Source organism: Podarcis bocagei, assembly GCF_964188305.1.
Source record: "Podarcis bocagei genome assembly, chromosome: 7".
Taxonomy (NCBI): Eukaryota; Metazoa; Chordata; class Lepidosauria; order Squamata; family Lacertidae; genus Podarcis; species Podarcis bocagei.
Genome location: NC_138132.1, coordinates 76,293,847 through 76,321,112, shown reverse-complemented (window position 1 = coordinate 76,321,112; position 27,266 = coordinate 76,293,847). Strand labels below are relative to the sequence as shown.

The window sequence follows — 27,266 nt, the reverse complement described above, 5'->3', positions numbered from 1 at the left end:
ACATGTTGATGCAAAGTTCTTGGTCACATCTTTGGGTTGCATGCAGCTAAATCCTACTCAGAGTAGATCCATTGAAACGAATGGACCTAAGTTGTGTTAATTTCAGTGGGGTCTACTCTGAAAAGGATGAGCATTGTCTACATTCCGTTGTCTTCAGGACTCTTAATACACATTTGGTGATCTGCAAAACATCAGCACTAGTGGTGGTTAAATAAAGTGGATTAGAATCATGCTGAAGTAAACTGCAAGCCTGCCCATTGGCCTGCAGTGCTAGGAATCTAATCTGAGTAGAACTAGCATTGACTACAACCCATTAACTTTGATGTGTTAGGTTAATCTGGAGGAATGACTGTGGTATTATAGGGTGGCATTCAGCTAAATTTGACCCCGGGTGGACCTGTTGAAAATAATGGACCCAATAAAATTTAGTTTCATGCCACTCTGTGGTGTGTTTGCATTCAGCCAGCAGTAGTGCAACAGGAGCAGTGTGTGTGTGTGTGTGTGTGTGCGCGCACACCCCTGCCCCTGCCCTGGTGCAGAAGAGATGTTGAGCAAAAAGCCCAACAGTGGGCAAAAGATTCTTCTATTGCAGGGGTTTGGACTAGATGACCCTCAAGGAGCCCTTCCAACTCTACAATTCTATGATCATTCCTGCTTGAAAGCTCAGTGTGTAAATGTGTCTGTAGTCCAAAGCATACGGGCACCAGGTTGGGGGAGAGGCTGTGTTAGAGTCGCAAATGCAGGCCACTTGACCCATAAGTGTGCACTTGAGCCACCCCTGATTGTGAGCCTGGCAGGGCTGTTAAAGGAAGCTTAACAGGACCCCCTATTTCTCTGTGTGTGGGGCTCTGAATAGTTTCCGCAAGGGCTGTTCTCAATCCCCAACACACACCCTCTGTTCCTTCCCCCTTCTCTAGTTAAGTATGATGAGTCCCTGAGCAGCCACTGAGACCAAGTAACTGCTCTTAGGTACCATAATGGCCATTAAATGATTTTTATGAGCTGAGATCGGCATCGTCCCCCTCCTCAGCTTCTGGAGCCGCACTCGAGGCAGTCCCGTGGCAGTTGTGTGTTGGGAATTTGCAGGCCGCTGACTCTTAATTGATGCGATAAATTGTGACTTAGTGGGAAAGAGGTGCGCTGCGACATCTAGCTGTGGGGGTGGATAGGCATTGAGCTCTGGGGGTCCCTGGCGAAAGCATCAATTGCTGGAGTAAATGCTCAATATAGGTGCTGTGCTCAGATTTCCAGGAATGGCTTCAATTAAAAACAACAACCAGGAATGTCATTTTTGTTAGGGTGCAACTGAATACTTTGTTGCATATTTGGAACCTTCCTGTGTTGGTTGCTGAATACTGTATGTAAAATATTTGGGGGGGGGGATGTGGAGGCATTTTTAGAGTGGCAAGTGGGAGGGGTATTTAACCCTTTTGTGCCTGCCACTTTTTTCCTCTGCAGTCTCCCATCCACTGCTGTTTCCTCCCATTTCTCAGGGTTCCCAAGCACCATGTTGCATTAAACTATGGTTTATTAAACCATGGCATAGCATTACAATGGGAAACCTTGGTTCTCAAACTGCTTAGTTGACAAACAAATCGGCTCCCGAATGCCGAAAACCCAGAAGCAAGTGTTATGGTTTTTGAACGTTTTTCGGAAGCTGAACAACCGTTGCGGCTTCCGCTTTAAGCTCCTGCAGCCAGTCGGAAGCTGCGTCTTGGTTTCGGTTTTGGGAGTCGAATGGATTGCGTTTGAGAACCAAGGTTCCACTGTACTTGTGAGCCCAGCAGCTTAGCTATGGTTTATTAACTGTGGTTAAAGATTACTCATTAATTAAAGCATCTACTTGGTTTACGAAATCAGTTAATGCTAACCACAATTTAGTATTGCATACGAATCCAGTCTCCTGCCAAGCTGGTTAAGGAGCTATCACCACCCAGCAGCTAAAGAGCCACAAAAGATTCAGACAAAGGCTCAGCAGCCTTTTCTGGTGCTTTTAATCATTCTGTAATGTAAGAAACCAAGGTCTAATTGATAATCTGCTGTACGCCTCAGCTTTGATGATGGTTTGTTCACACCATTAACATTAACTATAGTTTGTTTTGCATAAGGATTATGGCGGTGTCAACAGAGCCACCCCAACAGATGACTGACTTTATTTAAAAAACCTCCCCCCTTCAGCACATCTTGATTGAGGCACCTAATCTGATCTTTTCCTCTTTCTCTCCCCCCTCCTCCTCCGACTCCGGATTTCTCCCCTTCCACAGAATCGGGGTCGCCTTGCTGAGAAGAGGACCATCCCCTTGCCTCCTACCAGGACCCCAAAGAAAGAGCTTCCCTCCATTTTCTCACACAGTGACGACAGTGAGGAGAGCGACAAGGTCAACGGTCATCACCCTGATGTCAAGCAAGAGGAGGATTTGCATATTAGTATCATGAAAAGAAGGTAATTTTGTTTATTGTGATTTCCTATCTCACCCCCACACCCCAAAGCATTGAGTGTGAGTTGATCATTTGTGCTCCTACCCCAGCGGTTGCAAGTTGTGAGACTGCAAAAAGTCTCTGATTGGATGGCTGCATATCCCCTTTGAAAGCCATTGGTTGACATGCTGTGATGTCATGTAGTGCTCATAAAAATCCATATGCCCTGAAAGCAAGCCTAGACAGTAAGATTCTGTAATCACACTTCTTGTAGAAGAGTTATGCCATAAAAAACATATTTGTTGTGCTTTCCCCACTTCCCTGGTCATAATAGATTCCAGGGGCAGTGGGTTTGGTTTTCTTTAGAGGAGAGATCACTGGAGATTTGAGTGTCATTTTAAAATATTTGCGTTATTTACAAGTGTACAAGTACAGACAAAGACTCCATTGGAGCAGATATGCTGCCCGTCATCAAGGGGGTCCCAGGTTCAATCCCCAGCATCTCCAACTAGGGCTGGGAGAAACGCTGGAGACCTGCTGCCAGTCAGTGCCGACAATACTGAGCTAGATGGACCAATGGTCTGATTCAGTATAAAACAACTTCCTATATTCTACACCCCTGGCAATGTAGCTGCCACGGGTAGAGGAGAGGCAATTTTTCCCTCTGGGGAAACAAAGCAATTCCCAAAGAGAGTCCAGACTTTGGATTCCTCTGGGAAAGTGTGCATTGTGTAATACCTTATAACGGAGAGGCAATGAAAATGTATTGCAGCTGTGTCTCATTGCCCTCCACCCCCCCCCAAGTGTATCATTACAGCTATTCTTGATCATCATCACCACCACCATCCTCTCCCTGCGCTCGCTAATGCACAGAGTTGCTCGGATTCCGAAACAAGCCCTATAAAAACAAAGGAATGGGAGAGCAAAGGCGTGTAATTGCTTTTCTAGTTCTGTGTGTGAGGGGGTTTTATGTGCCTGTTGCTTGCCAGTCACTAAGCCGTTTTCCTCCCACTTTGCGGGTCGCCAACAGCAGAGGTCTGGGGAGCTGGAATGGCACAGCATCTCCTCCCCCCAACCCCCACTCCAGCTGAAAAAGTAGCATCTCTGACTTGACACCCTGTTTCTTGTGGCCATTAGTTGTGGATGCAGTTGTATTAATTCCGCATGTAAAGCTGGGCAATAGGTCTGCGTCCTTCCCCACCACGGGTGCGCGATGTGCTATGGAGCCAGGCACAAAGCGTCTCCAAATTGTTCATCCTTCCTTTTTAACTACCCATTTAATTCAGCGCCTCTGTTCCAGTAGCCCTGCTTTGTCTTACTAAGGAGGGAGGCGAATAGTTTGTTAGATGAATACCCAGGGTTTGCAAACCAATAAAATGCTTTTATCTTCAGAATCTTAATTATAGTGATTTGCTTGGGCTCATTGGCGAGAAAATACAGTCAGGAAAGAGAGAAGAGGAGAGAAAGTTTTAACTATTCGTCGTTGGCTTGGTCATCTACTAAAGTGGTTTCCTCTGAGATTTTGCAGCCCAGTTTTATGCATAACGTACACCAGTGGGGCTTGCCTCCCAGTAAGAGTGTACCTGTGATTTCAGCCTCGCTCTGTTTTCATGGAAGGTCTCAAGGCTAGAAAAATCCCCAGTTGACTATGTCCTTGGCTACAGATTTTGATTCTGAGACCAAATGAGCTCAGAATACTTTGCACTTTTAAGCCAGTCTTTCTCAGCATAGTGCCCTCCAGTTGTTTGGACTCCAACTTTCCTCAACCCCAACCAACCTGGCCAGTTGTCCAGGATACCATAATCTTGTTTTCTGTCTGAAGATCTCAGGGCATTTCACAGAATAAAAATACAAGATAAAACAACACAAATATACAATAAAAAGAAGAACAAAAGCAAAACAGGCTAATAACCCTCCTCTAGAGGTTCCCTGCCCTGTGTTAAGCCATGGTTTAGTGTGTCGAGAAGATGTCTGTCTATGTCTCCTGGTTTTTGTCTTCCTTCTCTTCTGCTTTCTATGCTCCACTGAGAGAGATTGGAGCTTGGAAGCTTTTGCTATCCCTTAACTTGGTCTTTCAATTACACTCTGGCCTATAGGCGACCTGGAATTGCAAGTGAGTGGTCTGCCAGAGGAGGGCTAGCAGCAAGTGGGGTTGTTAGAGATAGGAAACTCGCTTCTTCCATGCCTAGCATAGGAATGCAACATTCAGTTCTTCTCTTGGTAGCCCCCAATAGACTAGTAAAACCTTTTTTCAGGTTAGTCCAAGCTCATCCTCCTGACCATGTGTGAGGGAAAGGGAGGAACACATGAGCCTGAGAGTAGGCCTGGCTCCACTAAAGCATGGTTTAATGTGATGTCTGAATATGGCCACTGAGTGTTTTTCAATCTCAGCTCCTTTCCCCCCCCTACCCCGCCTACAAAAATAGTGCTGGCCTGCCTTACAGGGTAGGAATGAGGATTACTGAGATCCTCTATGCCAGTGTTTCCCAACCTGGGGCCTCCAGCTGTTTTTGGACTACAACTCCCATCATCCCTAGCTAGCAAGACTAGTGGTCAGGGATGATGGGAATTGTAGTTCAAAAACAGCTTGGGAAACACTGCTCTATACCACTTCAAAATAGTACTACCGTATTTAACAGAGAATAATTTACAACTGTGTGGTTTGGAATATTAAGGAAGAGGTTATCTCTTGACACGTGGGGCTCAAGTAATTTATCTGCCTATAGGCTGAAAACTGTTTGCTTCCCTGAGAAACTAGCCATTCATTGATCTGCTTGTGATGTTAGCATTCCTTACTGCTCGGGGAACGCTGCCGGAATAGAATGTTGACAGACGCTGCAGCTTCCGAAGGTGAAGCAAAAGGTCATAATGCCTGATAGCATGAAAATCCTTAGTAGATACAAATGGTCAGGAGGTGGGGGAAGCGACAGAGATGCAGCCTGGGCAGAATAAGCTGAAAAGGAAGAGGGTAGTGGAGCCAAGAGACACGAAGCTCCGGGCAAAGTTAGTGAAGGAAGAGAGGGAGAAAGAGCTGGCAGGAAGCAAATAGGCTACTAAGTGAGCAATGGGTCACAAGTCAAAGAGCAGGTGCTGGTATTTCATGTCACGAAGAGTGAGGAACCCTTTTCAGTCCGGGGGCCGCATTTCCTTGTAGGCAGCCTTATGAGGGCCACATTCTAGTGGTGGGTAGGTCCAGAGTGAGTAGGACAACAGAGGTGACTCTTAGCCTTTGTACAGTAGCTCGGCGAGTTAGGTACTTCCTTGCATGCAAAGACAGGCTTTGGCGGATTGAACAGATGGAGACTAACAAGTTGATCCAGTGGTCAAGAACACAGTTTCTGCACCTCCTGTAGAGGGAAGCGAGGGGCAGATGGGGCTTGGGCTACATTCCCGGGTTGACATCTAGGAGAATGAAAACTCTGATCCTAAACCACCGCTGCCTGGACCCCTGGACTTTGAGCTTCCCCACCCTTGGTTTAAACTAACCAGCTGAGTCACTAATAAAATAAGAAGCTAAGTAAGAAGAGCCCTGTTGGATCGGGCCGGCCAGTAGCCCATCATAGCCCATCATCTTGTTATCTCTTTGACAACAAGATGCCTCTGGCAAACCGGCAGAGGACCTGAGAGCAACACGACTCTCCTCACTTGAGATTCATCAACTGGCATCCCACAATTATTTGGCGTCCCCTATAGTTTTTCTGCCCCTGGCTTGTGTTAAGTGGACCAACGTTTTGTATCCTATTAGTATGTGTGTTTGAACGCGTAAGATCCTCACTCCAGCCCACCCACCCCAGAGACAGAATAGGAATCTGATGGAACTGTCTTCAGTTTCTATCAGCGACCAACAGCCACTTGTGGAGAAATCTACCTTTAGGTGCAGGCCCCTGCAGCTGACGTCAAGTGCCCCTACCAGCAAGAAGAAGCGCAACCAAAACGCGTCTTTTAAAACTGGCAACAGTCCTTTTGGCTTGGGGCTGGTGGGGAATGCTCTTTTAAATCGGCAGTCTCGCGGGTTGAGCAGGCAAAACAGCTCCGGGGGTAGCTGGGATATTTTATTGGTGTCCCGCCAATGTGCTGGGAGTTGTCCGTACAGCCCGCAGTTATTCGAAGAAGAGAGGGGGAGAGGGTTGGGAAGAGAGACTACGGATTGGAACAAGGGAGGTGTGGAAAGATTGATGGATGAGGTTAAGGGAGGGTCAGATATACGTTTTTAGAATTCCCCTCATTTCGCCGCTGTTATTTTGACTGATGGGCTGAGTGTCTCTGTGGTTTAGCAGTGAGGGGGGACTTTCTGTCCTCCCCCCCTCCTCCCCCGTTCCGCTGCTTCCCCCCTTCCCCTGCCCCCATTTCCTTTCCACTTTGCCTCCAGTGAACCGGGTCACCGCGCCGTTCTTACCCAGACTTCCATCTTCTAATAGCAAAATTGCCAGCCTCCGTGAAGGCTTTAATGGTTTGGGGCTGTCAGTCTGTCAGCCGCATCCCTGGTGCTCTTAAGTGGAAATCTATTTCTGACATCCCTGAAGGCTGCTGCTCTTTGCCTCTCTAATTGATTGGAGTTCAAACCAAAGCAGCCCCCATTCTCCCACCCACCCCCCATTCTGCATCCCTGCTCCCCCACCCTCCTTACATGTTTCTGGCACTTGTGGGACACAGCTGTGTGCAAAGGGGGCAGGGAGTGGGTCAGGTCTGTGGCTCCCATCTTCTCTGGGAACCTTCGTAAGTGGGAATCTCTCTACTGAGAATTATGCTCAACTAAATCCTCCTCAGAGCAGACCCATTTAAATTTATGTACCTACATTCAGTCATATTTATTACCATCCAAAGGGTCTACTCCCAAGTAGGACTAGCATTGGCTACAGCTCAGTATCTCCAGCCAAACTTCTTCTTTTGAGGCTTTTATGGGACCATCTACCCACTGGAGTATGTGTGTGTTTGTTGCAAGTCATCATGGTAGTGTATGTTACGTAGATTTGTGTTTTATATTTTAAACGCGCCCCCCAATCCGTGGATGAAGGGTGTATAGAAATTTAATTTAAAAAGATGATGATGATAAAAGACTCGTAAGATGCCCAGGTCTGGGATTTATCTTCCATTGACAGAAGGGCCTGCCCTACAATTGATCAGTCAATCAGTTTATTTAGTGTTTTTGTGCCCTGCATTTCAGCAACAAAAAAGGGTCCCAGAGCAGCTTACATACAATAAGTTAAGCAAGACAAGTCCCTGCCTGCAAGCTTACAATCTAAAAAAAAAAAAAATCACTAAAGATAAGAGAGATAGGGAGGGAAGAGGAAAAAAGCAGACTTGGGCACTAATCCTTAAAGTAGTAGTTCTATTAGGTAGACAATCTGCCCCCTTTTGCAAAACTAAAATGTATGTTATGCAAAATTCCATACAACAGTATGTACAGTATATTATTAGGAGTTTGCATTAAAATGCTGATGAGTTTTCATGGGGCCTTCAAAAACAACAAAACACTGGAGACTGATGTAGAAATGTGGAGAACTAAATTTAAACTAAATTTAAGACTGGAAAAATGAGAAATTGAGAGGAATCAAAGTTGGTGTGTTCACCCATCCCTATGTATAGAGTGGTCTCACTCAGTGGATCATCGCCTTGTTGTGGGGAGTGGACCTGCACGTTCCTATGACCCTTGTAAGCGAAGCCGTCGGGAGTCCCATACTCCCACCAGGGTTGTCAAAGGGGAGGAACTAGGAGCTAGACAAAGAATGATCCAAGAAGTCCTCAACGGCAGAACAGGCAGAAGATAACAAGTGTTGTGTTACAATGGCTGTGAAGGCAGATAGAACAGATTGCGGAAATTATCGAGGCATCTCTTTATTAGCTGCAGCCAGCAAATTCTTGCAACTCCTTGAAAGATTCCATCAACAGTATCTCTGGAAATTCTTACACATCACTTGGGAAGACAGGTGAACTACTGGAACTGGAAGAAGCAAAGATTCTTTAAAATCAACTTTGTTGGACTGGTCATGTTGTGCAGATGCCTGATGATTGTCTTCCAAAGCAACTACTCTATTCCGAACTTAAAAATGGAAAGCGTAATGCTGGTGATCAACAAAAGAGGTTTAAAGACACTCTCAAGGCAAATCTTAAAAAATGTAGTATAAACACCAACAATTGGGAAATACTGGCCTGCGAGCGCTCCAGTTGGAGAACAGCCTTTACCCAAGGTGTCATGCACTTTGAAGATGCTCAAACTCAGGATGAAAGGGAGAAACGTGCTAAGAGGAAAGAATATTTGGCAACCCCCCCCCCTTGATCAACGCCCCCACTGTGGAAGGACGTGTGGATCCAGAACTGGCCTCCGCAGTCACTTACGGACTCACTGTTAAGACCGTGTTCATGGAAGACAATCTTACTCTGCTACGAGTGATTGCTAAAGAAGTAGTAGTATAGAGAGGTGCTGTGGTTGGGACAGCGGGGAGGAGAAATCTCTAGGCCTGTTTGTACCACCATTCAAGGGCCCAGCTTCCTAGGTTCAGTTCTGGTTGGGCTTTTGCCACTGCATTCCCTGCCAGTTATGCTGTTCCTCAGCCTAGCCCTTTGGTGTTCTCCTGACATTTCCTCCTCCAGCACAGCTGCTTGCTGCCGCCGCCACTTCATAGTAATGACTGTCACCCTAATAAATAAAATACATTTAAGATCCGTCTGGGAAATGAGCGCTGGATTTGATCCAGAGTGCCAGGAAGCGGCAGCAGGTCTAATGAGGACTTAGATTTGATAGTGAGCGGAAATGGCTACTTTATTGTGCTGTGGAACTGGCAGGCAGCGAAGAGGGGGAGGCTGAGTGTGTGCCGGGAGAAATCCCTTCCTAAAAGGGAGCCAGGTAGAACACCTGCTTTGCCTGGAGAATGCTCCAAGTTCAATATCCAGCATCTCCAGGTAGGGCTCAGAAAGGCTCCCTGCCTGAAATGCTGGATAGCCACTGCCAGTCAGTGTAGACAGTATTGAGCTAAAGGGACAGTTTTTCTGAGTTTGTATAAGGCAAGCCCCAGAGAGCAAAAGCACCTAGGTCTATGTTATGGATGGTGGAGTAATGAGAACCTCTCCAGATTCGCACTCTGTGAAATAATATGCGAGCTGACACTCGGCTGTCCAACAAATATTACACACAGAAACTATCTACAAGGGCGTAAAATTGCATGTATGGGTGAAAATGCTGGTATAAGTTGTGGTCTTTTTCCTGAGGCTTGTGCCCCAGCTGAATCCCACTTAGAGCAGACCTACAGTGGACCTACATCATGTCCATTAGCTTCCAACAGGTCTACTCTGAGTAGGGCTAGCATTGCATACAACCCAATATCTCCAACCAGACTTGTTCTAGTAGACCTGTTGAAGTTAATGGACGCTACCAACTTGCGTGCATTAATTTTGGTGAGTTTATTCTGAGGAAAACTTAGCCAACTATAAATGCAGATCTCCTGCCTTTCTTATCTGTTTGTTAAACTCTTTTCTTTTCATTTTGCATACCTGCTGAAAAGCACAGGTTCCAGTGAGTCATCTAAACTTTCCCAGAGGCACTCTGTCTATTTATGCAGATTTGCATCTTGGGCCTTTAAGAACCTAACAATACCTTGGCCTGTTAGATTTCTGAATGTGTCTGATTATATCTATATATTTTATGTACTATCAGTCAGTCAATCAGTCTGTCTGTCTGTTAACAGTAGGAATGTCGACTAGCCATCCTTCCACACACAACTGATTTGTTTTAGGAAATAATAACAGCTTACTTTAGTTCCCACCATTCACTCTAAGGTCTCAGAGTGGGTTAGGTAAAGGTAAAGGGACCACTGACCGTTAGGTCCAGTCGCGGACGACTCTGGGGTTGCAGCGCTCATCTCGCTTTACTGGCCGAGGGAGCCGGTGTACAGCTTCCGGGTCATATGGCCAGCATGACTAAGCCGCTTCTGGCGAACCAGAGCAGCGCATGGAAACACCCTTTACCTTCCCGCCAGAGCGGTACCTATTTATCTACTGGCACTTGGATGTGCTTTCAAACTGCTAGATTGGCAGGAACAGGGACCGAGCAACGGGAGCTCACCCCGTCATGGGGATTCAAACTGCTGACCTGATCGGCAAGCCCTAGGCTCTGTGGTTTAACCCACAGCACCACACTTCAGAGTGGGTTACAGCACTTTAAAATGCAACACTTGGGATATAGAAGTCTGTCTTCTACTGAGCCAGGCCACTGGATTTTCTAGCTCAGTTTTGTTTATACTGCCTGGCATTGGCTCTCCAGGGTTTCAGACATGGGTCTCTCCTAGCCCTACCTGGAAATGCTGAGGATTGAACCTGTGACCTTCTGCATGCAAAGCAGATGCTCTACCCCAGAGCTACATCCACCCCCTTAAGAAGCTGACAGGAAGATCCGTTATGCTCTTGTATGATCAAACAGGAAGGCTACCTCAAACTCATGGAAACTTATGAGAGACCTACGGGATTGAGGACCCAAATTACTATTGTGTCTGTTTTTTTGCATTTCTTAGCAAATGCCAGGTTGTCTGTTGTTACTTTCTCAATAGAATGAACAATTAGTCACTTTTGTATTGGCTTATAGTTCATGTTTATTTATTGATACGCGTGTTTCTTATATGTTTTTATTTATTTAAAAAATAAAAGAAGAAGAAGCTGCCTTGTACGGAGTTGGAGCATTGATCCTTTTAGCTCCATATTGTTTGCACTGACTGACAGCGGCTCTCCAGACAGCTGTACCTGGAGATGTCAGGGATTGAACCCGGGATCTTCTAATGTGGTATACTGCCTCAGAAGATGGTTTGGAAACTTCAGCTAGTGTAGAATAGGGTGGCCAGGTTGCTCACTGGAGCAAGATGATTTGAGCATATAATTCTGATCCTGGCCTGACTGCATTGGTTGCCAATTAGTCTCCGTCCCCAATTCAAAGTGCTGGTTTTGACCTATAAAGCTTTAAATGGCTCAGGACCACAATACCTCAAAGGCCACTTATCCCCAGATGAACCAGTCTGAACCTTGCAATCATCATCTGAGGCCCTCCTTCGTGTGCCTCCTCCACGAGAGGGTGGCAACACAAGAACGCGCCTTTTCCACAGTGGCACCCTGCTTGTGGAATGTTCTCCCCAGAGAGGTTCAGCTGGCAACTTAATTATACACCTTTAGGCGCCAGACAGAAATGTTCCACTTCAACCAGCCCTTTGGCTAGCATCCTATCTCCTTTAAAATACGGATTATTGGTTTGCTTTTGTTTTTCATTATGTACTTTTGTGTTTGCTATATGCAAAGTTGGCACGCCACCCCTGAGCTTAAAGAGCTTTCCTTAAGACACAGGAACATATTCCGCACCCCTGCTCCCACGGCACATTCTTCCATGGTCTCTCGAGATAGACAGGTGCCAGCAGCTACCGGGAACAGAGGGCACACTGCCTTATGCAGAGTCAGGCCTTTGGTCTGTCTTTGCACACAGTGATTGCCAGCTTCCCTCCAAGCTGCTTTCTAAGCCCTACCTGGCGATGAAAGTGGGGATTGAGCCTGGCAGTTCTTGCATGCAAAGCCCTACCACTGATTGGTGACCCCTTTCCTAGGCCTTCTTCTGCTTCCCCTCCTTTTCCAAGCAGAGAGGAAGCCTTGCCTCTGGTTGTTGAGGGACACATCTGGCTTTTCTTATTAAACCCTGTGTAACTGATTGTGTGTTAGAGGAAGGGCAGGGGAGGTTGCAGCAGAGAAAGGGAGCGTCAGCAGCTGCCTTGCTGCTGTTTGCTTCTAGCTCCTACCCCACTCTAACCCCCTCTTCAAATCTCTCTCCCTCCCCCCATTTAATTATTAGTAATTCTATAAGGAGCCTTCTTGGTCCCTCCAACCCACCCAAATACACGACTTGTGCAGCTTGATAGCTTGCAAATTATTAGTAATTTGATTTCAATTGAATGAATAACCCACTAAAGTGAAACGCACATTAGCCCCAGAAATCTAATTGGAGATAACACCATAGAAACTAAAGGGGGGACGACGACAGAGCCAGAGCTTGGTTAAGCTACCCAGAAAAGGAAGAGGACAGGAGAGGGGGTAGGAGATAGAAGATAATTGGGATTTAATTTCATTTCTTACCTACTCATTTGTTTAAATATGGGTGTTTAATTATCCAGCTCCGCAGATAGCTGCAGTTGCCAAGTTATGAATATGCGCTCCTCACTGCAGCGCTTAATTTCACCTCTCTCTCTCTCTCTCTCTCTCTCTCTCTCTCTAGCAAAATAGACTCTGATGCTAGCCAAGCCGGCTTTGATGTTGAGCCATCTTAAGCCTTATTGGGGGGAAACGGGCGTCTCATGCAAAAAGGGATATTGTAGAAAGCTGGAGAAGGTTCAGATAGAGGGCAACCAAAAATGTTCAAGGCGTTGGAGCAACTCCCCTGTGAGGAAAGGTTACAGCATTTGGGGCTTTTCGGTTTAGAGAAAAGGGGGGCAAGAGGGGGGATTGATAGTGGTGTATAAGATCGTACAGGGTGTGGAAGAAGTGGATAGACAGAGGTTCTGCTCCTCATAATGCTAGAACTGGGAGATACTCATTGGAGCAGAATATTGGAATTCACTCCTACAGGACAGTGATAGCCACCAACTTGGATGGCATTTCAAAGAGGATTGGGCAAATTCATGGAAGATAAAGCTATCAATGGCTTAATAGCCAGGAAGGCTATGTTCTGCCTCCTGGTCAGAGACAATGTTTGTTTGCTGGGTCCCACTTTCTGGTTTAAATAGGGTTAGACAAATTCATGGAGGATAAGGCTGTCAGCATCTACCAGCCACTAGGGCTATGTTCTCCCTCTCCCGCCAGAGGCAGCATGGCTCTGAAGACCACTCGCTGGGAATGTATTTATTTATTTTTTATGACTAATTAATTAATAAAATTTCCATATTGCCCTTCATCTGAGGATCACGGGGTAGTTTGCAATACAGTGGTACCTTGGGTTACATACGCTTCAGGTTACATATGTTTCAGGTTACAGACTCCGCTAACCCAGAAATAGTACCTCAGGTTAAGAACTTTGCTTCAGGATGAGAACAGAAATCGTGCTCTGGCGGTGCGGCTGCAGCAGGAGGCTCCATTAGCTCAAGTGATGCTTCAGGTTAAGAACAGTTTCAGGTTAAGAATGGACCTCTGGAACGAATTAAGTACTTAACCCGAGGTACCACTGTATAAAAACACAAAAATACATAGTAACAAATAAAAACAACCCATCACCCCATCACAGTTTAAAAGGCCATAGATTGTTTAATCAGCCAAAGGCCTGGGAAGAAAGGAATGGTTTTGCCTGGTGCCTAAAGATACACAACGAAGGTGCCAGGCAAGTCTCCCCGGGGAAAGCATTCAACAAGTGGGGAGCCACTGCAGAAAAGGCCCCGTTCCTCTGTTGCCACTCTCTGGACCTCTTGTGGAGGAGGCACACAAAAGAAGGGCCTCAGATTATCATCTCAGGGTTTGGGCCGGTTCATATAGGGAGAGGTGGTCCTTGAGGTATTGCAGTCCTGAGCCATTTAAAAGTGGGGAATCACAATTGGGGAGTATGCTGTTGTGCTCTGGTCCTCCTGTTTGGCCTCTGTTTGGCCTCTGATGAGCTAAGCCTGAAAGCGAAACCACAGCTTCTAGAACTCCCATAATGATCCGGGAGCTCCAGCCAAGCCAAGATTTGAAATTACAAAGGAGTCTTTCCAGGACAGGGAAGATGGACTGGTAGACTTGTCACAGTTTCCCAGAATCTGGTGGGTGGAGGAATTGGAGGGAAGCTGAAACCAGCCTGGAGATCGAAATTCATCAGCTGGTTAGTGACGGGCTTTAGCTCAGTTGTAGAGCATCTGCTTTGCCCGCCAAAGGTCCCAGGTTCAATCCCCAGCATCTTCTGGTAGGGTTGGGAATGTCCCTTGCCTGGAGAGCTGATGCCAATCAGTGTAGACAATGTTAAGTTAAGGGGACCCTTGACCTAACTTTGTGTAAGGCAGCACCCTGTGTTTCTAGCCCTACTGTGCCTGGACTTCCCAGGTGAGTTTTGTGAGAGAGCCCCAGTAGCCAGTCAGGGGCTGAGCATCATCCCACCTGGGGACTTGATCCTGAATCTGAAATGAAGTAGGTTGCCTGAGGCAGCCTTCAGAGGCTTGCTGGGGGTGGGGAAATCTCATCCGCTGTCACTTGTCAGCATCTAAATTTAGGCTGCCTCTTGTCTGGAATCTTGTCTCTCCAGCTTGCAGGCGGAACATGCAGAATTAATTTCAGAGGCGGGGAAAGGGCTAATGATTTATTTACAGCTGGAAGGAGTGTGACCGGGGTGTGTGTGTGTGTGTGTGTGTGTGTGTGTGTGGTGCAAGGCAGTGTTTGGGCTTCCTTAATACATGTCAGGTCTCAGCTTCTTCTCCTTCCTGGAAGATCATCTTGTTACTTGAGACACAATCTCTCGCTACCACCAGCCTCCCTTATCCACTGTGCTTCTGAATACATTTGCTGGGAATCTCAGGTGGGATCCTGCTTTTGTGGACTTCCTATTCAGGCACCTAGCTGGCCACTGTGAGGACAGGGTGCTGGACTATGGTGGGCCATGGGCTTGATCCAGCAACAGGGCTCTCCTTACAACGTGCTTTTTTGCCAGCTTATTCAGCTCGCTTTTTAAAGCAGTACTTTGCCCTGGTGAAGGCATAACATTTCCTGGTCCCTTAATAGTTGAAGGGATCAGGAGTGCCTTACTTCTTCACTGTTCTCTTTCTTGCAGTGGATGAACAAGGCCCTTCCTCACCAACCTCAGCCTGCCCTTAGCAGCCACCATACACCTTCCTTCTTCATAGCAGCCATCCCTGGAGATAGCCCTTGGCTTCCTCCTCCTGGTTCTCAATTTTTGACAGATTGGCAGGAAGAACAATGGCTCCACCTGACATTGGCTATGGCTCCACCTACTTTAGGGCTCCCTGCCTTCTGCCCCACCAGTCTCAGTAGGCCCCAGTCACCTCTGTTCCTTTCCTCCTTCAAACTTGATTCCCCAACCCCCCCCCCCAAAAAAAAATTAACCTAGAGTATTGTCCTACCTCTGTGCTAAAATTAACTGTGACTAGCTCTAAGACAGAGTTTCAGGACAGGGACTGAAGCTTGCTTGCATCCCAGGTTTAAAGGTAAACTGTGGTTTGTGGCAAATACCTGTGCAAGTAGACACTCTGCGCTGTGTTTTAGCATTGAAAAGGTGGGAGAAGGGTGCACACAATACTTTAGACAGAGGTTACAAAATGAGGGAGTGTTACCACCCCCCTAGTCTGTGAGCCTGAGCTTCTCTGAGCTGTAACATCCTATTCAGCACCTGCGACTGAAAGTTCTCTTTCTCTTTCTTTCTTTCTCTCTTTCTCCCTTCCCCCCCTCCTCCTCTCTCAACAGGATACATGCACATTGGGATCTGAACATCTCTTTCCGTGAGACCTCTTGCAGGTACCAATTTTGGGGCCCCTCTTTGTATGGTAGGCCAAGAGTTTATATAACGATGCATTTGGGGGTGGGATTGTTGGGTACCACTTAAAAATATGGAAGGCTGTTCTTGTAGGGGTCGACTGTGATTTGGGGTTTCTTGCTTTTCCTTCTTTTCCCCCGCTTTTGTTTTTTGTCTTCATCAGGGCAATCAAAACTCATACTTAAATGCAGAAAAGGGTAATTTGCACAACCAATTGGGAAGGTAGAGAATTTGAGTCATGTAGACCCCTGCAGAGTTTGTTACGGGTGAAGTGATCCACACGACTGATTTAGCACGCAGCCAAACTATCCTTTCTGGCAACACCATTTAACCTCTTTTTCATTTAATTGAAACACCATTTTGATGGGGGGGCGATATCTCCCAGTCACACAGTCAATTCTTGCCCTCCAAAATGAATTGGGTAAAAGCTGGTAGGCACAAATCAAGGCCAGCATTCTTCCCACCGCCCCTGGATAGACAGTACACCTGGGACATTCTAGGAGGAGATGTCATCCTCGTAAGAGGGGCCAAAAACAAAATGTCAGCTACCCATTCTTAAGCACCCTTGAACCTTTCAGGCAACTTCACTACTGCTCTGAAACAAGCCCCCTCATTTCACCTCCCTGCACCACCCTACATTAAGCAGCAGGTTTGACAGTTCAGCCGCATAACACATACAAGCCAATCCCTAGTCCTCCATCTATTCTAGGTAGGTGGTATTTCTGGGATGTGAGGTGGGTTGGGGTGTAAGCCAGCCTTTCACCCCCAACATGGCATCCCTTTCCGTTGACGTTGACTCCCAGCTGTTCTGGCTGGAGCTGATGGGAATCGTAGACCAAAACATCTGGAGGGCATCGGATCCAGGAAACCCTGAGGTTCACTGAGGTCTTTTTCCAGAGGCAGCCTGCCTCTGAGGTTAACCATTGTCCTGAACTGGTCCCACATTATGTCGCGCATACTCTATTACCTTGCACGCCTGTGGTTGTTTTGTCTTGTCTCTACCCTTTGCAACATGTCTGGGAACAGCCTGACTTGATTTTACCTGCCTTCCTTTCCCCTCCTTCCTTTGATCTTCCTTTCCAAGTCTGCAAAGGTGCCCTGCCTCCTCCCCCCTAAGCAGTCTGGTCACCTTGGAGTTGCTGTCTCTGTTGTCCTCGATGAAAGAATGCTTAATTAGATACAAACAGGTCCCATGCATTCTCGACGCCAAAACTCCAGTGCTGGTGGGGAGGTTCCTTCTGCCCCCCTCCCTTTCCTGAAAGGGGAAATATTTCAGTCTCCTGAGGTCTCCAGGGTAATATTTTCTCTTCAGTACTTTGAAGCCATTCACACAGCTGATATAGTAGTGCCTTAAGTGTGTGTCTCTATCTTTTTTAAAGAAGCGGCTCCATGTGGTGCCGTTCCCTTTATTTCTTTTTTTAAGCATCGTTAGAAGCTTTCTTTTTTCAAGAATCAAAATGGTGATACTTTTTCCCTTTTTAGACTTCCCCAACACTTAAACAAAAAAAAATCAAGCAAAGGGGGTCTGTCAGGATCCCAAGTTGGATTACAATTCGCATCATCTCTCGCCATTGGTTGTGCTGGTGGGGGCTGATGGGAGTTGGGAGTCCAACACCTTATAGCACTACATTGGCTACCCCTAGCCCAGCCATTCAGGGAGCTGAGCAGCTTCAGTGGGCTTCCGGTTTTTGCTTTGCGAATCCAAAGTAAATCGTTTGGGTCTTACAAGTAGGTACACATCATACATTTAAAGCACACACACCCCTGTCACAAGCATCCTGGGAACTGTAGTGCTGGGAATTTTAGCTATCTGAGGAGTAAGCTGTAGTTCCCAGAGGGAAGCAATGCACTTTAAATTTGCTTTAAATGAATGATGTTGTCAGGGGTTCAGGAGCAGAGGCACAGGAAAGGGAGGAAACAGAGAGCGAGGGGGAGGAATCCGAAGGAAATATGAGCGATGACAGCGGCCCGAGATCTCCGAGTCTTTCCAGTGAATCGGAAGATTCACAGAAAGGGGCGCCAGTGGTCAGAGCAAGGGGGGCACCTAAGGGGACATCCCAGGGAGAAGGGACCAGAGGAGACTCAGAGAGCAGCAGTTGGAAATCGGGACCAGCTTCCCCACCAGAGCACAGTAGGGGGGAGGGTTCCCAGGTATCGGGAGCTGGCGGCTCGCCGCAAGCGGGAAGGCAGGAGTTAGGATTGGCCACACCTCCATCGGGGAGCGAGGAAACGGTCAAGAGGAAGGTTGAAGGCTGCGCGCGCGCGCCAAGTTCAAATGCACAGGAAGGCGGCACAGTAAGCAGTCCGGATAGGGAGCCAGGTCCTAAAGCCCGCTGCAAAGAGGGAGCAGAGTCTGGGGGGTCGGCTTCAGAAGAGTCCAGGAAGGAAGAGACCCCGGGGGGTAGAGGGACCCAGAGGAGAAAGGAAAGACGGAAGAGGTGGAGGAAGGCTAGAGTATTAAGTTATTGTACAGGAGGCGGAGACTCAGACGGAGCTTCGCCGGTCTAGCTTCTAAGACGTAGAGCTGCACGCTGTGGCTTAAAATGGAAACTGTAACTCAATAAAGACTTTTGTACAATACTACCGGCTAGCGTGGTCCTCTGTGAGCTGGGACCTGGAAGCGGCTCTGACAGATGTGTATGCAGCTTACATCAGCTGTTTTAATTGCTTATATGTAAATAGCTCTGGGAGCCTTCTTTGGCTGGGGACTATTGTTCTAAATAAAAATTTAAAAGCGCACGTGTACTTAGTCTAGGACACAAGCTTTGGGCATTCAAGTATACAAAGGTGTACCTGGATCACTTACACAAGTAAAAGGTTTCCTCATGGCTGTGCTAATGAAAAGACACGGCTTCCCCCAAAGAATCCGGGGGGGGGTATAGTTTGCTTAGGGTGCTGGGAATTGTAGCTCTGTGTGGTGCAAGCTAAATGTGTATATGGTGTGTTTGCAAGGTTAGCTCTTGCTAGAACTAAGGCTCCTTGCAAGGGAGAATTGGCCAAATTAGCAAGCATAAGGAAAAAGGAACAGCTGCTCAAAGTTGTGCTTCCAGCCTGATTGACGCATGTTTCATGTTTTGTCTGTGGCGGGTGAGACAGTAGACAGGAATGGTGGCGTGGGTGGCACATCACCACATCTGTCAAACCTGCCCTTCGTGTGATCTTAAAACATTTAATTGGTTGGTTAAGGGTAGGACAGGACGGAGGTTATGAAACTGAGGAGCAGGGTGGTCAGTTTTTGTTTCTCTCAGTTGCTTCTGTTTTCCATTCTTAAATTGAGTTTCTCCACATTTCCACATTCTAGTGTGAATTTCTCAAAATAAACACGTTTTTGTATGCAGCTTTGCCTTGAGCGATCTTCCCTACCTTTGTCTGTTGTTTTCACCAATACACACATTTTTATGTATACCCTCTACTTTATGCATTTTTGTACACATTCATTGGCTGGATTGCAAAATTTGCAAATTCTGAAGGGAACTGTGTTTCTGTTCATGTTCTGGTTCGAGAAGTGCAGATTATTAAAATGCCAGCAAAACTAATTGCTCCTCCATTCCTACTGTGGGGCTGCTGACCCTGTGGTGGTACAGACAGGTCACAGTACCATTAACCCTTTGCAACCATAGCACTGGTTTTTATTAACTCTGGCTAAGCATTAATATCCAATTTCACAAGAAGAGCCCCATTGGATCAGATCAGAGCCCCATCTCATCCACCATCCCACCGGATAACCTATGGGAAGCTCACCTAAAAGTCATGCCTTAAGTATTTCCCCTTGTATCAAGAGACAAAATTATGGACTCAGTGTGGGTTTGGAAACCAAGGCTAGTGTTAAGGTGATCCTTGAGGTGGTACAATGGGTTTCAAGCCAGGGATAAGATTATTTCTCCACCTCTGTAGACTCTGTTTACAAAGGGACAGCAGGGGTCTTGCTGGTGTCTCCCTATAAACACCTTATGAAGGCAGGACTTTGCTTGCTGAGCTAGCCGTGGCTTTACTTTGTTTGTGGCGGTGGGGAGGGGGGGCTCTGAACTTCAGTTAGGATGACAAATTCTGGTTAGTGCTAATTGTGTTGAGGTGTTAGGTCAGCACTAGACTGTGGAAGTTACAAGAGAACTGGAAGGGAAGCTGTTGCATCTTGGATCTGTTTCAAATTGAGTAGCTCAATTGGTAGAGTATGAGACTCTTAATCTCAGGGTTGTGGCTTTGAGCTCCACATTAGGCAAAAGATCCCTGCATTGCAGGCGTGGGACTAGCTGACTCTCATGGTCCTTTCCAACTCTACAATTCTATGTAGAGAATTTTTGAAGGCTGGGCTGTCCCTACCAGTTCGGCCTATCCATATGAGCCAGCTTCAATATATTAACAGCATTGGCTTCTTGATCTGATCTTCTTAGAACTTTTCAACTTTCTACTCATACCTTTAGGACAAGGGGAGGAACATTTTTCATCCTGAGGGCCACATTTCCCTCTGGGTAACCATCTGGGGGCCACATGCCAAGGCCGGGTGGGACAATTGGCATAGCTTAGCATACAGAGAGAGTGATAAATTTTATGAGAGCATTGAATAGGTGTTGGGTTCTTGTTCTCTAATCCCCACCCAGCCATGAAACCCGCCATGTGGGTTGCGTTCAGCTAACTCCTACTCAGGTAGACACACTGAAATAAGTGGATCTTAGTAATGCCCATTAACTTCAGTGTATCTACTCGTGAGTGGGACAAGCATTGAATACCCCCATGACCTTGGGAGTGCCACTGTCTCTTAGGCTGACGTACCTTTATTGTGAGACCCAGCGTGGCACAGTGGTTAGAGTGCCAGGTTGGGACTTAAAGAAACCAGGGGTCAAATCCTCACTTGGCCATGAAGCTCACTGTGTGTGACCCTGGTCCAGACCCTACCTTTCAGCCCAGCCTACCTTGCAGAGTTGATGTGAGGATTGAATGAAGAGTGGCGGCGGGCGGGCATGGGCATGCATGCCACACCTTCAGCTCCTTGGAGATAAAGGTGGGATATAAACTCTTTTTTTTAAAAAAGGATTTTTTAAAAGATAAAACAGGATCAATGCCAGCTATCCTGTGTGTGTGTGTGTGTGTGTGTGTGTGTGTGTGTGTGTGTGTTAGTCACAACCTGTTTTACAGAAGCTATTTAACACTTCAGGTACGTTCTTAGCTCTCTGGAACACACAGGCTTGGCTATGCAGGACCTCATCCAGGGTGTCTTGATTCTTTCTCTTTCTTGATACTCATCTTCCTGAAAGAAGACATTACAAAGACCAAGCCAGGCCCAGGCTGTCTTTGCCTTGACATCTCGTGCTGGTTGCTCAGCTGCCGTACCAGGACGTACTTCCTGTAGGTGAGGCCAACATCAACAAGGAAACGGTTGCTGGTGGCTGGCAATCAAAACACTCCGTCATGGGAAGGTGGCATTATGGCGAGTGAAAGGTGTCCCCCTCCCCCCCACCCACCCCCCCCCCCGCACAAACACACGTCATTGGTGCATTTGTGTGGTTTTCAGGCTACAGCTGGAGAAAAAGCAGTAAATAGACTGATGTTGTTTAATTTGAAAGATATTTTTAAGTTAAGGAAAGAAGTAATATCTGGAGGAGATGCTGCTGTTTGATGTGCCTCCAGGCTTCATGTGCTTTTCTGCGTACTTAGGCCGAAGGATCTCTTTCTGTTGAAAAACCTTTTTCATATTGCAGAAGAATTCTGGGGCGTGTTGGGAGCTGTTTCCAGCCTGAGGGCCACATAGCCTTCTGGGCGAACTTTGGGGGGGGGGTCCCGCAATTGCCCAGGGACACCCCACGATCAACCAGTAGATCGCAATCGACCTGTTGGACACTGCTGGCTAAGAGGATCTCTAACAGGGTTTTGTTTAGCAGTCACACCAAACTACAATTCCCAAGAATTGGGCGGGGAGTGGAAGGTCATGACACTTTGACTAGTATAGAATTGGTATACATTAGCAGTGCAGGCATGTTCTTTCCCCACTCCCCTTTTCTATTTCTCTCTCTTTGTTTTGCTTTTAAAAGTGGAACATTGGGATGACCCACTTTAGGCCAGCTTTGCAATGCCCATTGAACTTCTGCTGTATGTTGTCAAGCCTTTTTTGGCCTCACCATTGCCCCACTTGAACCAAGAGTGTCCTGCAGAAATGCACCCCGCTCAATGCACCTGGTGCTGTTCCACGCTTGCATATTCCATGGGGAGAAGAGGCAGGGCAGCCAGGCCGTTTTGCAAGGGGACACCATTTACCAACTGCAAGCCACCTCTTTTGAGGGAACCCTCGATCGCTTCCCCCAGCTTGAAGTCCGCTGGGGTGCCTTTTCGTTCTGCGCGCCCCTCATGTCGCCCTGCCAGCGAGTCTTTGTATTAATAGCCACATTGCGCTGTGGTCAGGGGATGATCGATAACACAGGTGCTTGATGGATGTTGAGAGGGAAGATTTATAGGTGCTGGTAGCGGTCGAGGCGGGCAAGCCAATGGAGATAGACAGCAGGGGGCAGCGGGGGAGGCAGAGAGTCCTTCAGAACTCTGGCAAGGAGCAGACACTGCAGAGATGTGTATCTGCAATAAAAAAGGCCTCTTGTTCCTTTAAACAAAGTTGCTCTTTACGCTTGGACCTTCCTCTTGGACCAACTGCACTGGGCCCTCTCTAAAAACCACAGCAGGAACTGCAACCTTCCAACAGTTTGACTTCACTCCCGAAGGAGCACTCCTCCATTTTCTCCCAAGACGGACAGGTGCCACAATGTGTGTCTCCCCAGCGGCAGGTATTCAGAAGTCTACTGCCTCTAGCGGTGGAAGTCAGCTGTCATGACTAGCAGCCACCGATAGCCCTACTCTTCATGAATTTATCTCATCGCCTTTTAAACCCATCCGCTGGAATAAGATGAATCTAAGAAGAACCTGGGATGTGGGTGGCGCTGTGGTCTAAACCACAGAGCCTAGGACTTGCTGATCAGAAGGTCGGTGGTTCGAATCCCCGCAACAGGGTGAGCTCCCGTTGCTTGATCCCTGCTCCTGCCAACCTAGCAGTTCAAAAGCACAAAGTGTAAGTAGATAAATAGGTACCGCTCCGGTGGGAAGGTAAACGGTGTTTCCGTGCGCTGCTCTGGTTCGCCAGAAGCGGCTTAGTCATGCTGGCCACATCACCTGTATGCTGGCTCCCTCAGCCAACCTGCGACTGGACCTAATGATCAGGGGTCCCTTTACCTTTACCTTTTAAGAAGAGCCTGACTGCTGGATCAAGGCAACAGCCTATTTCACCTCGTCCAGCATCCTGCTCTCACTCTCCCCACTTTTGCTTCCTGGCAATGGGCACATGAAGGCATACTGCTTCCGACACTGGCAGTAGAGCATAGCCATTGTGGCTAGTAGCCATTGATAGCCTTTTCTTGCATAGATTTGCCTGTCCTCTTTTAAAGCCATCCAAGCTTGTGGCCATTGCTGCCTCCTGCGGGAGTGAGCGCTATAGTTTAGCTAGGCACTTGCTGTCTGAACAGAAGAGAAGCTCACAATGTGCTTAATCCCAAAGCCTAGCAGAGCTGAAAAGGGCCCTTTTACAGCCTCCCTAGCTTGACGTTAGAATAAGTTGGAAGGAGGCAGGCAGGCGGGAGGTGCTCTTTAGATCTGGTGGCCTGCATAGCCCTGTTCACTTTAACGTTGGCTTGCCCAAGGCTGATCTGAGCATCTCGGATGAAAACCACCCCGCGGCTTCCCGGCAGGCTGTGATGCCCCTCTGTTCAATACCGGAGTGCTGTTGCGCTCTGCAGCGGCACATTCGCTCCTTCCCTGTCTCGCTGCCCTTGCTGCTCGCTGATTAGACACTCGATTGCAAGGCTTGAGAGCCTTGACCCAAATCCTTGCGTTGCTCATCTTCAGGTTTTTATCCTCTCGGGGCTGTTCTGCCCGCCATCGACCGGCGAAGAAAGGTATTGGCCATGCGGCGAGCGATTAGGGAGGTTTTGTCGTGCTGTGCGCAAGGCGATAAGTGGGAAACGGGGGGGTGGGGTGGGGGGGTTGTCTCAGATCAAGTTGAGCTGTCAGCTTCTCTCAGATCACCGCCCTTTCTTTCGGCTGACTCAGAGGTCCTGGTCTTACCGAACGGGGAGTTTTGGAGAGGGCTGACCTTGCTGGCTGGCTCAAGGCCTTTCCCGCCTGCAGGCTGGTCTGTGCAAAGCCAAGGATATCTGGGGGAAGCCTCTTACTGCGAATCATCCCTTGCACCGCAGCCAGAGGGTGTTAATCCTTTTGGTTGTACGAGAATGTGAGGCTGTTAGAATAGGGGTGGCAAATCAATAGGGTTATCGATGGCTGTTGGCCATGATGACTGTGCTCTGGAGGGGAGAGGGCTTTTGTGCTCAGGTCCTGCTTCCAGGCTTCTGGTAAGCATCTGGTTGGCTGCTGTGAGAACCGGATGCTGGACTGGGTGGGCCATTGCCTGGATCTAGCAAGCTCTTCAAATAATAATAATAATAATAATAATATAAATAAATAAATAAATTATTTATACTCTGCCCATCTGGCTGGGCTTCCCCAGCCACTCTGGGCAGCTTCCAACAAAATATTAAAATACAGTAGTCTATTAAACATTAAAAGTTTCCGCAAACAGGGCTGCCTTCAGGTGTCTTCTAAAAGTCTGGTAGTTGTTTTTCTCTTTGACATCTGATGGGAGGGCGTTCCACAGGGCGGGTGCCACTACTAAGAAGGCCCTCTGCCTGGTTCCCTGTAACTTGGCTTCTCGCCAAGTTACAGCGAGGGAACCGCTCTTTTTCAGTGCGACAGTGGCATTCCCTTCCAGGCAACTTTTCGGGGAACACATACTTTTTCATCCAACTTTCCTCCAAGGAGCTCAAGGTGGCGTATCCTGTCCTGTGAAATAGGATAGGCTGAGCAACTCTGGCTGCCCAAGGTTGCTCCCATCCATTTCATCGCTGATTGGGGATTTGAACCCTGGTCTGCACCACACATGAGTGGGCAGGGCCAGAGGCAGAAGCGGGCAGACATTAATGTTAATTTGCCCAATGTTGCCCCAGGGCATTCCTTATAGGTAAGCTGCCTCCTACTACTGGAAGGGTCCTTTGGATCCTTTTGACCAGCGGTTCTCAACCTGTGGGTCCCCAGATGTTGTTGGACTACAACTCCCATCATCCCTGAGCTCTGGCCTTGCTAGCTAGAGGTGATGGGAGTTGTAGTTCAACAAAATCTGGGGACCCACAGGTTGAGAAAGTCTGCTTTTGACTCCTCCCTGGGTGGGAGGCAGAGGGTGGGGAGTCCTCCCTCTCGCCAGACCAACCCTGCCTGCTGTCCTTTAGTCTTTCTTCTCGGAAGTGGTAAATTCTTTCCCATCTGTAGCCTTGATTTGTGAGTTCAGTAGTCTTTTTCCACCTTTGCTTTCCCCCTCATTTGGGACCCTATGAGTTAAAGTTACTACTAGATTTATTACCTTACCTTCACCAGCAGGTCCCAGGGCAGGTTACAACAATTTAAACTTCAGAATTAAAAACAGATAAAACATATTACAATTACAGGAATAGGGGTGGGCCCTGAAAATCTCCTTTCATTAGTGTTTCATCCTCAGTTTTTTCCCCTCAGACTTTCCCCTATTCCCCCTCCCCTCCTTAGCTGCTTTGTCCATTTGGGCCTCCATATTCTTGCTTCTTCATCCGCACTGTTACTTGTCGCTTTTGAGGGAGGGAGGAAAGGAGAAAAGTTTAGATTTGACGGACTGAGCATGAGGGAATCAGTCGTTGGCGGCTTGGTGAGTCTACAGCTCGAGTTTGGCACATTCCACATCTCTGGGTTGCCATTTTCTGCCCTTGGGGTAGAATCATTGGCATTGGGCCTAACAGCACTTTGGTGCCACATTGTCTCACAAATGCCTGGGGCCTGTGGGGTTGCGGTTACCAAGCTCCCCCACCCCACATGTTCATTGTTCGATCTCCACTGCTCTTTTTATTGGGGTCATACAGCACGGGTAGTTGACTGTTCCTCAGCCGTTTTCCTTTACTTCTGCTTAATGTGCAGGGATGCTGCATTCTAATTACTGCATTTATATACAGTGGAACCTCGGGTTATGTACTGTCCTCCTTACGAACGCTTCAGATAACGAGCTCCGCTAACCCAGAAGTAGAAGCTCCTGGTTGTGAACTTTGCCCCGGGATCCGAGCGGAAGTTGCGTGACGGCGGCAGTGGGAGGCCCCATTAGCGAAAGCACGGCTCATGTTAAGAACAGTTTCGGGTTAAGAACGGATCTCCGGAACGAATTAAGTGCATAACCGGAGGTACCACCTTTTCCTTCAAGGAGCTTGAGGTAGTGTACGTGGTTTTTCCCTCCCAATGTTATCTTCACAACAACCCTGTGATATAGGCTAGGCTGAGAGGCAGTGACTAGGCCCTAGGTCATTCAGTCAGCTTTATGGCTGAGTGGGGATTTGAACCCTGTATCCCAAGTCATAGTCCAATACTCTAACCACTATGCCACATAATATACTTTTGTTTCTCAGTACTTCCTCCGTCTGCCACAACCACTTGCCTCAGGAGGAGGGAGATGTGTGTCTGATGCCCATAATGCCATGTCTGATGGGTCCAGGCAACCTTTACTTTCTCCCAGGTGAAGGGATGAGTACTCAATTTTCTGTGGCTGATCCAGAGGGAATTTCCCAAGTTCACGTCCTGGACTGAAGACCCAGGTCAGAGTGTTGCTCTTGAAGAGCTTGGATAAGTTTTGCTTTTTAAGGTTTTTTTTCCAATATTCACCCAAGTACACACACACACACACCCCAACCTGGTCAAACTGTCCTTGAGATCTTTCATATATTTCACAGGTTAGGCGCCAGCTTCTGTTAAATAAGGTTGTTCAGGCAGCGTCGTCGTGCTGCAACAGTATTTATAGAGCAGGCTGGGGTTCCCTTTTTAATGGCATCCATAAAAAGATCATTATTTTTCTTCTGGCGCAGGCTCTGGCTGATTTACACGCCTACCCCGTCCCTTGGTGTTCGCTCTCGTTTAGGCAGCTCTGACTGATACATCGCTCCTGTTTCGCTCGTTCTTAAATAATATAGACGCCTTGCAAAGCATGACACCATCGGACACCCCTCCCCACCCCCTTTTTCTTCTTGAAACTTTGGCAGCAAGATCCTTTTTTTGTTTGCAAAGAAGTTGCCTTTTGGTACTCGAACGGAGTCGAGCGCAGAAATTCCCGGGCCGTAAATGATGTTGACACCCTGCCCCCTCCCCGCTGATTCCTGACAGGAAAAGAAACATGAAATGATGCCTTATCCTGAGTCAGAATTGTTGGTCCATCTAGCTCAGTATTGTGCACACTGACTGGCAGCAGCTCTCCGGGGCTTCAGGTCTTCATTCCCAGCTCTACCTGGAGATGCCA

The 27,266-nt window shown here is 47.6% G+C and overlaps 1 protein-coding gene across 10 annotated transcripts in view; it reads left to right on the top strand.

The window, feature by feature from the left end:
• Window positions 1–27,266, top strand: part of SAMD11 (sterile alpha motif domain containing 11) — a 333,961-nt gene that overhangs the window by 214,411 nt on the left and 92,284 nt on the right. For 9 of the 10 annotated variants that reach the window (XM_081201459.1, XM_081201457.1, XM_081201454.1 and 6 more), the window contains 2 exons: window positions 2,265–2,443; window positions 15,814–15,864. In XM_081201459.1, coding sequence (XP_081057585.1) covers window positions 2,265–2,443; window positions 15,814–15,864 — 230 coding nt within the window. The remainder of the gene's footprint in view (window positions 1–2,264; window positions 2,444–15,813; window positions 15,865–27,266) is intronic. The other variant, XM_081201453.1, reaches the window with a different exon arrangement.